Genomic DNA, 15,419 nt, shown 5'->3' with positions numbered 1-15,419 from the left:
TTTGGCAAAAAGGTTTGAAAGCAAAACGAAATACCTCGTAAAACTTAACACGTTGAGAAAAGTGCCAGATCTTACAAAGGGTGATCATAAATTTGAAAGCATGGATCAAAATAAGTACCTAGGACGGATTCTCGGTAGAACGGATAGTGTAACGATTGCTACCCAAGACCGTGTGTATGCTGCAAACCGAGTATATTTTGCCCACGATAAACTGTTAAAAGTTAGAGATGTGAAAGAGGAAAAGGGGCTGGATTGGCCATGTTCTACGCAGCGGAATTTTTTTTTTTTGTTTTTGTTTTTTATTCCTTGATATCCCTTGCCAAATTAACAATAAATAATTTGTACATGAAATTATTTATATAGTTATATGAAGAAATACCGCTCTTAATCAGAGCATAGGGCGGAAGCGGAAATGGTGATTTAATAAGGCCCGCCATTGACTGGAACACCCAAGGATGCCGCAGACGTGGAAGACCAGTGAATACCTGGATATGACTGTTGGAGTCAGAAACCCGCGCCATGCAGCTTAACTGAAATGAAGTTAAGAGATTGGCGCGAAGCAGACCCGAATAGAAGGAATTCTCTGGAACTCTATGAATTTATGATGATGTTGATGAAACTGTTAAAAAGTAAACTTTTAAGAAGAAGAACGAAAATCAAAATAGTACATACATATAAATCACTGATTTGACCAGTGGCAGCATATGGGTGTGAAACGATGCCACTGAAAGCAGATACAATTACACAATTAATCCTATAGGAAAGAAAAATACCAAGAACAATACTGGGTCCAGTACGAGAAGAAAATGTTCTCTATCGCACCAAATATAACAGCGAGCTAGAGGAATTCCTAAAAGGTGAAAACTTGTGCGGTCTGTTAAATTGGTGCGCATCTGATGCCTAGGACAAGTTTGCAGAATGCCAGATGAAAGAATACCTCGCACAGTTTTTAATGCGCACATGTATGGTGAAAAGCGAAGAGGGTGACCGCGGAAAAGATGGTTAGACGACGTTGAGGACGATCTAAGAAGATGCGTGGAGAAAAATTTTGGAGAAAGCTAAGGCTCACACCGAGCTGTTATGATATGCATGATGATGAACCAAGACATCATGAATCATTTAGTTCCAAAACAGCACTTCTAAATTGTCAAAAATTACTTTGAAAAAAAAAAAATTAATTTACTTTGCGGAATTTATTTCTTTTGAAATGAGGAAGGAGTTAATGGCGAGCGCTATCGAGCCATAATCAGCTAAACATCGACGATATTTGGCTCCAACAAGAGGACATAACTTGCGACACAGCGTGCTTAAGGAAGTCCATGTAAAATTTTCAAAAAAATCGATTTTTTTTCGATATTTCGAAAGTAGTATCTTAAGAATATACTGTGAAATTTTCATGCGGAAATTTCTAATATTGCTCGCGTTGTAACTCAAAAAGTTATCGGCCGATTTGCTTGAAGTTTGATGCCTTTCTGTGCATTTTTGAGCCACTTGAAATTTGCACTTAGCTACAACGAAATTCAATGGACTACAAAACTGCATGCTCGAAATTTTTCTAGAAATATTTATTAAAAAAGTTGAAATTCTGATGAAAATTCGCCCATTTTTTCTATATCTATATATATAAAATTCAAATTATGTATGTATCTATAGATCGAATTGCGTCCTAAACGAATAAACCGATCGTAACCAAATTTGAAACACGAACTGGATAGCTTACCGGGATGGTCATGGGCTAAAAAATAGTTTGATATATATAGGGGGCATGGCACCTCCCATACAAATGGAATTTTTAACAGTCCGTATTTCTGGAAGTATTTACGTTAGACTACTGAAATTTGGTAAAGGGTTATATGACATTAATCCTTACTACATCCAGAAAAACTGCGTATAACGAAAAAGGGGGCGTGGCACCTCCCATACAACTGGAATTTTTTATAGTTCATATCTCTGGAAGTATTTAGGCTAGACCAATGAAATTTGGGAAGTGGTTAAATGAGGTTAATCCCTAACACCTCCAAGAAAACTGAGAAAAACGAAAAAGGGGACTTGGCACCTCCTATGCAAATGGGATTTTTCATACTGCATATCACTGGACGCATTTATGGTAGAATACCAAAAATTGGTAAAAAGTTTAATGAAGTTAATATTTAGAACTCCTAGAAAAAATATGAGCTTAGAGAAAAATTGGGGTTAGACCATTTGATATAGAAACGAATTTATATTATCAACGATAGAGGTATTGCTGAATTGAATGCATTCTCTTATTGGTAAAGCTTTATCGGTAAGTAAACAGTCCAGCAATCTAAGCGAAATATCAATTTTATTAAAAAAAAATGCTTTAAAAACTACGTCATGCCTAGATAATAATGCCGGTTTAGCTACATTAATATTACACTCAAAGCTATATGATTACGTATGTAAGCTAAAATAGTTTTATTTTGAAATTAAATATGAAATAATCCAAATTAATAAAATAGCAAACCACACACATCAAATTGAAGTGCAAGTTTAACTAGCGGAAAATATTGACAGTGTACACCACAAGTTATAAAATCATCGTTTAATCGCCATCACTGTAAATATGTAAACAAAAAACAGCTGATGCATTCCATTGTAATATCTATATTCGCAAAAAGCTTTTAGAAAGGGGGCCATGATAATTATGCTGCGTAATTTGGATCCTCCACGTGTATGCAATGGCACAAGGCTAATCATCACGAAACTTTTACCGAATGTTATAGAAGCTATGGTTTTATCAGGAAATTTTGAAAACCACAAAGTTGTCATACCAAGAATTCTAATGATACCGACGGATATACCTTTCAATTTATATATACCTTTTTATTTATACTCAAAATAATATAACAAAAAATGTCGTATATCCGATCGTTTTAAATAATACCTAAACTGACTTAAAAAAGTTAAAGTTGTTTTATTTACATTGCATACTTTTTGATAGAAATGTGGGCTGAAACCCACGGGTATAAGCTAGTTTTGTATAAAGTTTAAACTGCTCGTTACATGGTTTTTGTTGTAGTATGAACTATAGTTGTATACATAAATTATTTAAATTAAAAAATAAATAAATACTCAAAACTTGTCAATATGTGGTAAACACTTTGTGTTGACGCTGATGCGCTTTGAATAGTTAAAAGGGATTGAAACGTCCGAAAACAAAATATCGAGAAAAAGGCTTATTGCCATTCTGGTGTCAGGTTTTCAAAATTCAAAATGGCGGCCGATTTTTTAGAGCCGCTGCTTACATAACTAATAAATTAATAGTTTTCAGTATTTTCCTTAAAATCAACTAAGAGTTTTTTGTAAATCCTTGCTTTAGGTGCCAGATGCAGTAACACGCGCTTGCACGACGTCAGTCAGGAGAATACCGTTTGATGCAAGTACGAACGAAAATATTTAATGGAATATTTTTGTGCATATTTTTGGAAATTTTTTGTAAAAAAACACGAAAGGTATAAATAAATTGTACGTGTGTGAGCAAAAACATGAAAAGTTGTTTATTTGTTTATTCATAATACAGACTTATTCCAATAAACATCTGATCGCGTATGTCGTTTTCGCTCAAGCAAATCAACTCTTAAGAATTGAAAGCAAAAAGCAAAACACAAATTCACGTTTATTGAAATAAATGTTTACAAATGTAAACAAATTCATTCAAGCCGGAAGGAAATGTGTTTTGTGTTTATTTATATGTATGTATGTATATATGGTAATATTTTCATTCATATATTCAAAAGTTAACTTTATTTATTATTAGCTTTATTGAATAACATCCAATTATCCAACCCTATTTTTAGTATCCAGCTGGTTTTGGCGACAATAGATCTGCCTAGCACTCAACTGCTAGTGCTTTGTGATCGGTCAACAGAAATGGTATTTTATGATTTATGGTTCTAAAGTTATTGGAGCCTATTGAGACTATTTTATGCCACCTAAGCCACGCTCCTTTACCTATCATGAAGATCTACTCTAAGATTTAGGAGACTACTTATTAACTTAGTGCCCAACGAAAGGTACAGTCACTTGATTAGAGGCAGTCATTTTTATGGAATAAAATGGTTATTAAAGCAACCGTATTTGATTTAGTAACTCAAGGGTTTTTGATAATTCAAGTGAGGATTGTATTTTGTTTGAAAATAAACATGCATCAAAAAATTATTCCATCTAAGTGTGTGTGTCGCAGCAATAAAACTTCAGCAACTGTAATACTGTGCTTGATTTATTGGTTCCCTTGAACAAAGGTTTGCCTATATTATTTGCGCATTTAAGCTGTGAAAAGTAGTCGTTCTTTAAGCCCGCATTGTGTTTGGTCAAAACCTTTTTAATTCTCATAAAATGGGAAGGCAGTAAGGTTTAACATAAAGAGAAAAAGGACAAATCGAAATCTTGACCTCAGAGGGACTTTCAAATCGCCATATGGCCAAAAAGATTGGTCGAAGTCCAAACGTTGTGGATCTTAATGTGAAACAAGGTGCCTGCTGAGGTAAGAACTACAAAGACACAACTACGATGGCTTGGACACCGAAGAAAACCCGTAAAATCCTTAGGATTGCATCAAATACCGCCCTTATAAGAGTAAAAACTACAGAAATGGCAAATGTTGCAGGCAGCAAATCCAGCGTTTGAAGGACTATTCTAAAGGCGCCACATCTAAAGATTTTACAAGGGACCACATGGCTTGGAGGGTTATTCCGAATCACATTCGGATTCTGTACCTCAGGAGTTTTCGACACATTTTAGTCTAGTTCTAGGTTATGCATTTCAAATCAAAAATTTACAATTAAATATTTAAAAATTTCATCAACGAAATTAAATAGATCTTAACACTTCTCCGAATTCGTTTAGCGGAAGTCTTAAAATATAATCGATTTTATAATTCAGAGAGAAAAACAGTACCGATTTTCTTTATATGGAATGGGATGCCGCCTAATGTATCGAGTGCATATATGTATATATAGGGCAGGGCATGTCAAGTGTATTCACCTAAAAATTTCATCCACCCGATTTTGAACAAATTTGGTATATAAATGCAGTTGTATAAATTTTACGTTAAAGAAATACTGAGTGGGTGCCGAAATTATGGTTGGGGTTAAAAATTTTAATTTTTTTGCCCCTTTTTTTTAATTGTAAGCCAAGTAATTGGCGGAATTTTTTCGTACTTTCTGAAGAAGAGTAATAAAAAACCATAACCTAAATTTTGCAAGTTTTTTTTTCAATCTCAGGTTTTCTTTGTAATTTTCGAAAAGAAACAAAATGAAATCCAAAAAATTATTGTGTAAAAAAATTGTTTTTTTTTGTGTTTTAAATTTTTTACATTTTTTTTTTTTTCAAGTATTTCTTTTCAATGTCAGGATATTTTTTATATCATAAACGATGAACTAAAATTTTTCGTCCAAGTGGGCCCACTTTCTCGGCAACTATTATGACCAGGACTTATTTCGTACTTTACGAAAAAAAAATCGAAAAGAAATTCAAAAAATGTTTGCGGAAAAAATGTTTTGTTTCCAATTTTAGACATTATTTATTTCTTTGTTTATGCTCAAATGAAAGCTTCAAAATTTTCTTTTAAAATTTCATAATTGAATTTTGAGCTTAAACATACACTTCAGACCAAGGCGAATCTATTAAAGGTGCTGTTGGTAAATCAGCTGAGTTGTTTTTTTTTGTCTTTTGCCGGTCCATGTGGCTGCCAGCTCAGAATGAAACAAGGCGAATTCATTATTTGTTTTCTAGTTTCTCAATACTTTGCTTTGACAACCAAACGTACAGATCAGTGTTGTGGTATAGTGTCACCAACTTTAATGAATGCGCCTTGCTTCAGACACGACACGGTGCAAAAATAAAAAATTTAAAAAAAATCGGAAAAAATGTTGGTAAACAATTTTTATTTTTTTTATTTTTTAAATTTTCGACATTATTTATTTGTTTTTTTATGCTCAAATGAAAGCTTGAAATTTTTCTTTTAAAATTTCATTATAGAATTTTAATCGACGCGATTCAATTGATCAACTTACAGTTGTTAAAAAAAAACCCGAAGTTCTGAGCTGTAACTTTACGTTGATTTGTACATTGACTGACGTAATGAAAGACACGCATATTTTTGCGCACTTAGAAAAACAAATCTTCCATTTTTTCGGAATATTATGTTTTTCCACAAATATGTGTGCTCACATTCCCATAAAATAAAAAAGTGTCTTGGTAATTGTTTTTCTTTGTTTTGACACTCGCTTTATTGGCAATATAAACATAATTAAATAAAAATTCTAACATACTGCCAAAATTATAAAAATTATACGCCAGCTTATATTAAAAACGTGGCAATAAAGACTAACAAGTATAAGCAAAAAAAAAAACACAAGCAATAAAAAACAACTTGTTTGGTCTTAAAAATAAAGCAAACGATGCACACGCGGTCACTCTGGTACATATTCCTACTGTTTAAATTCCTTGTTATTAATACTTTTGTTTTTTATTAAAAATTTGTAGATACATATGTACATAAATACGAAAAAAAGGTGTGTGCCATTTATATGTACTAAACTGAGACAAATTAAGAGGAAAAAATGCAAAAAAATACTGCAAGTCATACTAATGTGCAAATGTATGTATGTATGCACACAACTTGAAAAGGGGAAAAAGAGCAATGTCGCAAAAATATTGAATAAGCAATAGTACGGCTACGGCGACGACACAGCCGAAGTAGAATTACTAATTACTATTGTTGTACGTACATATTTATACACACGCATTTGTATGTATAGGTGAGTACTTATAACACGTATAATATTTATAGATTAAAAGAATGAAATTGGAGATCGTGAGTGTAAATATCTAGTATGTATACCCCCTTTTCCAAAAAAAAACCGAAATTTTACAAATGGAAACAACCAGTATGTATTTTGTGACAATCTTTTCAATCTCTTTCAATTATCGAAGCTCTTCTAAGTTATGAAACGAGCTAATATATCTACTATGCCCTTCAAAAAGTACGTTCACATATGCGGTGATTAGCAATAAATCAACAAAAATTAATCTAGCTGCACAATGGTCAATCAGTTGTCAAGACTGTTTTGAAAGAGTTCCTCCATAAAAATCGGTTTGATGGATTATTTTAGTGTTTTTGGTTTGTTTAGTTATTTCTGACGATATGGAGAAAAGACAAGAAGGTGCAATAGTTAATTTAAGGTTGGAGGAAATCTGTAAACGACGTCTACTGAAGTTCCAAAGAATTATGGCAGAAATATGCATGGAAATTCGATATTATATTTTATAATAAACAGGCCAAAGCGACTATAGGCACACGTTTTTTTCTGTAATATGAACGCATAACTAAGAAAATCAAAAAAAAATTTGTAGAATCCGTCTACAAACCTATTTTCTTTGCCGGCGTTCTTTTAATTTAGTTTTTATTTCAACCTTTCAACATTCGTAATAAGAACTAGCGATAGCACAGAAAACTCAGGGTTGTACCAAAAAATGTATCTTTATAATCTAAGATTACTTTATAATATCGGACTTCGGAAGAGAAATGTTATATGGATAATTTCGCTTTTTAATTACGGATTGGGAATTGAAGACGAAGAAGTAGATAATCTAGTTATATGTGAACCTATTATAAGGAATGTTATTTAGGCTGCTGGTCGCAGCGCCTGAAAAGGTTTCCTTACATCGCCAAAAGTAGCTGCGGTAAAATTACTTGTATTAATATAGTATTAGATGGCAACCGCCGTAGCTGAATGAGTTGATGCCTGACTACCATTCGGAAGCGCCCGGTGCGAAACCTGCTGCATGAAACAGCACCAAATGAATCGTTAGAACCCATAACAACGCTTGCAAATTATGGAAATGTACTTCAAAAAATATAAATCTCTTCGCGAAGTTCATAAAGCACTAGAGGCATCATCGGTTCTTATTTCATTCGAAATGAAGAGGGAGCTGGGGTTATAATGAATGGCGAGCCAAAAAAATTAGCTGTGGAGTAGAAGAAGAAATTGCGTCAGTACAACCCCTCCTCTGTGAATGTCCTGCACTTCAAAGAAGCCGTGCCAAATATAATTTGGCGATTATTTCTTCGAAGAGCTGGAAAATTTGCAAAATGTCTCACTGGACGGACTATTTACCTTCTTAAAAAGATCTAAGTGATTTAAGCAACATAGTTAGGGGATGGAAACCGAATGGAGATATCACAATGGGCCTTAGAGCCATCGAGTGTCTTGTCTTAGACAAGAAACCTGGCTAACCTAAATCAAATTGAAAACCAAAACAAGTTAATATCAGAGCCACATCCTCTTATTTGTTTTAATTTGCTTTATTTCTACTTTGAAGAGACGATTTGAGACTTAACTAAACTCGAAAACGATGATCTGTGCATAGATTTAAACCCGAGTATAGTTATTAACTCGATCACAAACGATTTCTTATTTATTTTTAACAAAATCATCGATGTATTTTGAGAATAATTCACACTGGGGATGGCCTATCATCGTCAGTAAACGTTTTTCCGCCCGATTGAAATCGCGTCTGCGACCCGTAAATTTGTTTTCGGAATAAGCAGTCAACACCATAAGCTTTGGGAAACATTTGGTGCGTTCAGTCAAAAATTTACCATCTTTAACACAAAAATCAATTGTAGCTCGTCGTTCGAACCTCATTTCCCGTCTGCAGTACAAAACATACTAACGGAAATTATTTACGTCCAACATCACATTATTTCATAGGATTTGAAAAAAAAAATTATTTTTTTGTCAAAAATTTTTGGGGAAAAAGTTTCTTTTGCCATTTTTGAAAAACAACGCTGAAAAGATTTTTTCTTATTTTTTTCATTAATAGCTAAGCTGGAAACTGGACTAGTTAAACTACATTCAAAAATTTGTCCAAAACGTACCTCCATAATTTCTTGTTATTTACAAAAAAGTTCGGGTTTTTTTGGAGCAGAGTGTGCAGATACTAAAATGGGTATTATTTAAAAAGACTAGTGTTGCATTTCAAACAAGTTCAATCAACAAGCAAACCAACAACCGGTGAATGAACTGTCGCGTACTCGTATGTGGTTGAATTGTATACATTGTAGTATGTCAGTATGTCACTGTGAGACACGCCCACTAATTGATGTTGACTATCAAACGCCATTTTTTTTCTGTTTATAAGAGGCTAAAGATATTAATCAACGTTTGCCTAAGAGCTCCAAATTGTGACAATTATGCAAGTTGTTCTACTTTCATCAAAATCATCCGCTGTTTTGCGTTAATGCATACACACATATCAATGTATGTATGTATGTATGTACAAAAAATGTTTAATGCATACATTATATGCTCGACTACGAAAGACTGGTTGAGAAATTTCTTTGAGTTTCTTATATAAAAATAAATTTGACAGTCAATTAAAAAAGTTCATCACCTTTTGTTGTCTGCGTTGAATTTTTTCATTTGAAGAAAATAACTTTATTTGAAAAAAAAAATATGTATACAGGGTCTTACAAGCTCGAATTTCTTGTTTAGCAGTGGTCTGTTCTGACAGCTACTACAGTTCAAGAGTACCTCTTTTGACAGGTATTAAGTCGGTTATACGTTACCGGAACGACCCGGATTTATATCCTCTATAACAACAACAAAAACAATATATATTAAGTAGAAAACCTACCTAAAATAAGTTCAATTTCGCTTGAGAGCCATATAAAAATAACTAAAATCCACTACGAAAATGGTGGATCTATGGAAAGTTCCACAAAATTTTGGATGTGTTTAGTCGTAACATTCGTCGAACAGAGCACAAAATAAAAAAAGTTTATCTAAAAATTTAAGTCGAGGCGCTCGAATAGAATTCCCAGAATAAAAATTTATTTAATGACATTCTGAAGCGATTCGGCCGCCAAGATCGCCGATCGCCTGATTTAACACAATTGAACTATTTTCTGTAAGGCAAACTAAAATAAAATACAAAAAAAGTTTTGTCAAGAAACCCGAAATAATTGAAGGTGCGAAGTGTCCGGTAGAAAGCCAAATTAAGCATTTCGTCGAAAACTTTATCAAAGGAAACGTCTTTCATAAGCGTGCACCCGCGTCCATTGATAAATTGTAGATTATTTTGAATTTGTATTCAAAATTTGTTTAATTTGAATTTACAAAAGAAACTCGAACTCGAAAGGCCCTGTAGATTTCGGATGGATTAAAACTGCTGCTGCAGATAAGAGGATTTATTGGCTGACTGCCAAGGAAATTAAATAATATTCAAAATACACTATACAATTTTTACAGTGACTTGCCAATTTGTTAGGGACACTTGCAATTTCGAAGACTTACGTAAAGCCAAAGTTCTTTGTATTTAATTATGCAAAGAAAGGTTGGAATATTGAAAAAATTGTTTTAAAAGGAACAGTTCAACAATGTAACTTTTGTTGAGAAGACATTAATTGCATATCGTTTAGTGAAATAAAAAACTAAAAATAAATCCAAAAAAAAGTGCATTCAATTGCTTTATTTTAAGATGATTTTATGCACAAGCATTATTTAAAAGTTTTTGCAACAGATTTTAATGCGAAATGCGGCTCCCAATGTTTAATGAGTACTCCAAATATCGGAAGGATAATGAAATTATAAAAATATAAATATGAATATTGATTTATTATCAACAAAACAAAAGAGATCTTGCATGAAACAGTAGCTTGGTTTGGGAATTTGCCGGATATTGATGCCATGAAAAACATGTAGAAGTACACAAAAAACGAAAGCAGCGCTTATTAATTATTATTTATTTATTTCCCATGGTGCCAGTGAGAAACAAAGGCCCAAAATTAGTTATTAATTAAAGAAGATAAATATAAATTGGAAATTATCTTAAACAAAGCGTCGATAAATGCAAGCGAAATCACTAAATATTAAATGGAAGTTAAAGTATTTTGAATACAATAAACTTTGGCTCATAAAAATGTGGCATTTTCTCTTTATAGGTTGGAAGTGTTTAATAAATTTGTTGCCCACTGTGCATACATGTTTTTCTACAAATTTTAATATAAATATATGTGAATCTGCACAAATTTATGTATGTTGCTTTCTTCACATTCAACACATCTCTCAACATATTTGATACTGAAAAAAGAATTGCTGACATAATAGAAATGCTTGGAAACTAACAAGACATCCAGACGTCCACTAGTCAAAGTTCAAGATTGCTTATCAGAATGTTTGTGGAAATTTTGTATTGCGCTATCTCATACGTCCAAATGAACCCGACCCGTATCACTGTTAAAATAATGCCCATAGCCCATAAAACTCAACTTTAAGTACTTTGGCTTCAATTGTGGTGATACTTGCACTATCTTCAATACATAAAAATATATAAACTACTTACGTACAAATTCACTAAGTAATTCGATTCAAAAAGAGCCAACTACACAGTAATAAATTGTGAGATCATCGCCAGTCCTGATAATATCTGTTTATCAGAAACGTTATCAATAAGGCGTTATCGGAATAGCAGCAACAAACAAAATGTGAACTGCTAAATATTTTCTTTTTTTGTAGAACTATAAACCAGAAAGCATTTTTCTAAGTTTCAAATGCCGCATTTTAGTTTTATTTACCAAAGTATGTTACTCTATGCGGATAGGTTTAGTTGAATTTACAACTAGAAAGTTAGAAAAAGTTTCAGTTTAACAGCTGAAGAAGTTTCTTGAAAGGAGAAATATTACATTTCCATTTTCCCCCTGCTTTGAGTGGGAGAAGCTAAAAAATCTAATAATGACGTAGGCAAACGAACCACCTTCAAAAAACTGCAAGCTGCACAAAATTAAAAATAGCAATCAATGTTAGAGAAAATCAATTGCAGTGCATTGTGTTGAGCAACCTGGACCATGACCCACACATTTCACCACCCATCAAAGTAAGTCGAAAGCAAATAGCAAACAAACACAAAAGTAAAAGTAAAAACAAAAGCAAAAATTCAAAATAAAAACAAAATGGCAAGCCAACTGCTTTACTACATTTACGCTGCGTAATTTGTATTGTGTGGCTGAAAGGAAAGTGAGCGCTGCACGACCTTGACCTACACGAAGAAAGCTACTGCACAACAGCAACGGCTGTTCGTTTGAGTGGTAGCAAATGTGGAAAAAAAACACAAAATATTACGCACCTATAAAAATAAACCTTTGGACGGCACCGAAAAATCCAAATGTTTACAAAACTTTAACAATCAAATGAAACGGTGAGCTAAGAAATGTAAAGAGAGTTTTGCAAATTTTTACTAAATCACAATTGCGAGTGCGACAAAAACGAAGAGCGAATGAGACAATGAGCACAGTTTATCAGCAACAATAATGTAAAGAGCACATAGGATTTGTTACATGACAGCGTCTCAGCCGACATAAGCGACGAAAATGTGAATTAACTGATTCGAGACAATCGTTGGATGCCAGCTACTCACTTATGCGAATGCTCTTGGCCAACGCAAGCGAAATGCAATCATGACCATGCATTCTGGCAATGGGGTGAGGAATAAAAATAAACACAATAAAACCAAAAAAAAAAACACAAGATTTCATTGCCATTGTCTGATTAGATAATACTTTCTACACATATGTACATATATATGCAAATGGACTTAACTTGAGATGTGCTGCAGCATTTACGTAAGCTGATTATCTGTTAAGCGGTTTTCAAACATTCACTTATTTTAGCAAATTTTTATTTTAATTTATTGGTAAATATAAATTCAAAAGGCGCAATGATATTCAATGTAATGCTTTTCGAGTGCATATTTGGGAGTAGCTGTTAAAAAGAGCGAAAGAGAACGAATCTTTCTCTTTCAATAGTAATCCAGTGCTTTGTTTACATTTTGCTTTATTACATAAGCTGTTAAGTCACTTGCCAAGATTGATAAGCAAATAAAGCACAATCGGTACGAGAAGCCAAAGATTAATTTAAGAAAATTTTTAAAACAAAAACAACAAACTATATATATTAATTCTAACATGAAATATACTGCATATTGTGATAACTAAGCATACATCTGTATTGCCTACAAACAATCGTATGCTGTGCACCATTGAAAACCATGAACGATGAAAACAAACAACTGCACGGCAGTTGACTTCAGAACAATACAATTTAATTACAGTTATTAAACGCTATTGAACGGTGTATAACGTTTCACATTTAATTTTCCAATCAAGCAATAAATATCAATCAATTACCAACCATAGAAAAATCTTATTTATTGTTGTAATATTTGCTCTATATCAATGGAATTTTTTTTTAGCTTATGCAATAAAATATGCAAAGCTAAACACCAGAAATTGTTAATATGCAAATTACATCAAATTCGCAATATTTAAAGTGTTATCACATACATATGTATTTGTCTATGAACTCCTTTTCGAATTTTATGAAAAAATGAAAAAAATCATTTCGAATACTATACATTCACGCAAGAACAAATGTAACACGCACTTATCACTCAGCACTTAACGATAATACAAAGTAATAATGTCTGAAATTGTAATATATTGCACTATCAGTGCACTATTTAATAAATCTTAATTTAGTGTTAATCAACAACATCTGGCAGTGCCCTAATTTGCAGACGTCTGCTATCAGTCATAAACCTTCTAATCATCGTTAGCGATATGTAGGCTAAACACTTTTTTATCGCAAAGATTAGAACGGCTTATACACGTGCGAATTATAGTGAATCATTACGTATACAAAGCAACTTACCACATTCGGTGGCAACTTATGTCCTGGCAAATATTTAACATTCTCGTGTGTGGTGTTTATGATTTCAGTCAATTTTTTGCCGTCAATTTCCTCCTCATACACATACATAGTCACGCATTCTTCGAATTGCGGCAAATTAGCACAATTGGCGCCCACAATCTTAGCTATTGCTGAGCCCCTGTTTAATATAAACAAAAAAAAATTGATTAAAAATTATGCCCCTGTATAGCTGTGCACTGGCCATGCAGTTACACGAGCATTAAATACAATTCGATTCTTGCATACTTGTGTAACAACTCACACCCAACAGCAGTACACATAAAACATATAAAAAGTTATGCACTTACCAGTTGCCTGAACCGACAATGCAAACGCTGGTTTTATCAGCCATATTGTATAATTAGATATTTTTTTAAATAAGCGAAATTTGTTAAGAAATATGAATTGCGTTTACTTTCGTTCTACGCGTGCGTACTATTTTTTATGTATGAACAGGAGCTATTTGCCCTCCTATATCCCAACTGAGAGTGACACGTTTAACACAGGCAAAGTGGCGACGACAACTGAATTTATGTGGCTACCGCTACCAAGTTTCATGCGCTCAGGTGGCGACTCTTGCCGTCGTGTTTTTTGCTTTTTTATCTTGGCAAACTGCTGCCTTTACTCAATCGTACTCTGTACAAGTTATCAAAAAAAGCGAACAGCTAAGCGTCTCGTGTTTTGCGAGTGTCTTTTTCTTAGTTTGAGCACTCACTTCCTGCTCCCGATTGTGGAGCTACTGACTTTTGATAAGTGTGTTTTGACGATTGTTACGAATTCAACGCGCCCAATTTATAAACACGAGTCGCCGCACACTTTCGCCAGAGCCCAGTGAATATACTTATAGATATATCCGGGAATCTGTTATCAGCCAGTTTTCTGAAATTAGAAAACAAACATGTTTATAATTACAGCATTGAAGAGAATGGAAAAATTTGTACCAATATGGTATGAACCAACCAGACTGGTCAGGGTAGAAATCGAATTTTGAGGCCGACGAATTGGTAATTGGATTTCTTTCCGCCTTTAAGTAAAGTTTTTGGCCATTTTTGGCAGCTTACCTTATTTACTTGCACTTAATTTCGAAGAGAGATTAGTCTTTCAAATAAACAATTTATTCTATTCGATCGGAAAAAAATGTGCGGAAATGAGAACGTAATTTTTTTTTCTGTCCAAACATCTGACGTTTATATTATTTTGCCTTTGTATTCTCAATAATCTTTGATTTTGTTTTCATTTTACATACTGCAGAGTGCTTTAGCATTGCCAGACCATTTGAAATACAGAAATAAAAGTTTACGAAATATTTCTCAAAATTTGGTGTTAATAATATGTTTCCACCGAAACCAGACCCCGTATTTACTGATTTTGGGACTATTAAAATTCGTCTTTAGACATATAAATACCTATGTATGCGTATGTATATTGTTGTTGTAGCAGCATAAAGATTCCCCAAACTTACATACGGTGAATGCTGCTGGAGTAACAGTCCCTGGTCGGATATAAATCCGGGTCGCTTAGGTAACGGAGAACCGACTGTCGTGGAAACGATGTATGTGTATATAAATTTCAGACGCTGGCTGCCAACTACATTGTCTCGATATTAACATGCTGCAAAACATTGGAACCGTGTTTCGATAAGAATAG

The 15,419-nt window shown here is 33.5% G+C and overlaps 1 protein-coding gene across 5 annotated transcripts in view; it reads right to left on the bottom strand.

The window, feature by feature from the left end:
• Positions 1 to 14,966, bottom strand: part of LOC129241924 (glycerol-3-phosphate dehydrogenase [NAD(+)], cytoplasmic) — a 59,743-nt gene extending 44,777 nt beyond the window's left edge. For 4 of the 5 annotated variants that reach the window (XR_008582164.1, XM_054878475.1, XM_054878497.1 and 1 more), the window contains exons 1-3: positions 14,834 to 14,966; positions 14,081 to 14,651; positions 13,734 to 13,911 (exon numbers count right to left, since the gene is read on the bottom strand). Coding sequence is in view for 4 of the 5 variants with exons in the window: in XM_054878475.1 (XP_054734450.1) it covers positions 13,734 to 13,911; positions 14,081 to 14,124 (222 nt within the window). In the remaining variant the exon portion in view is untranslated. Of the gene's footprint in view, positions 1 to 13,733; positions 13,912 to 14,080; positions 14,652 to 14,713; positions 14,735 to 14,833 lie in introns of those variants that run through there. The other variant, XM_054878482.1, reaches the window with a different exon arrangement.
• Between the last annotated feature and the right edge of the window lie 453 nt (positions 14,967 to 15,419).

This window comes from Anastrepha obliqua, chromosome 1 (assembly GCF_027943255.1).
Source record: "Anastrepha obliqua isolate idAnaObli1 chromosome 1, idAnaObli1_1.0, whole genome shotgun sequence".
NCBI classification, from domain to species: domain Eukaryota; kingdom Metazoa; phylum Arthropoda; class Insecta; order Diptera; family Tephritidae; genus Anastrepha; species Anastrepha obliqua.
The sequence above is the reverse complement of the archived record's forward strand: the minus strand, read 5'-3'. Positions and strand labels throughout refer to the sequence as shown.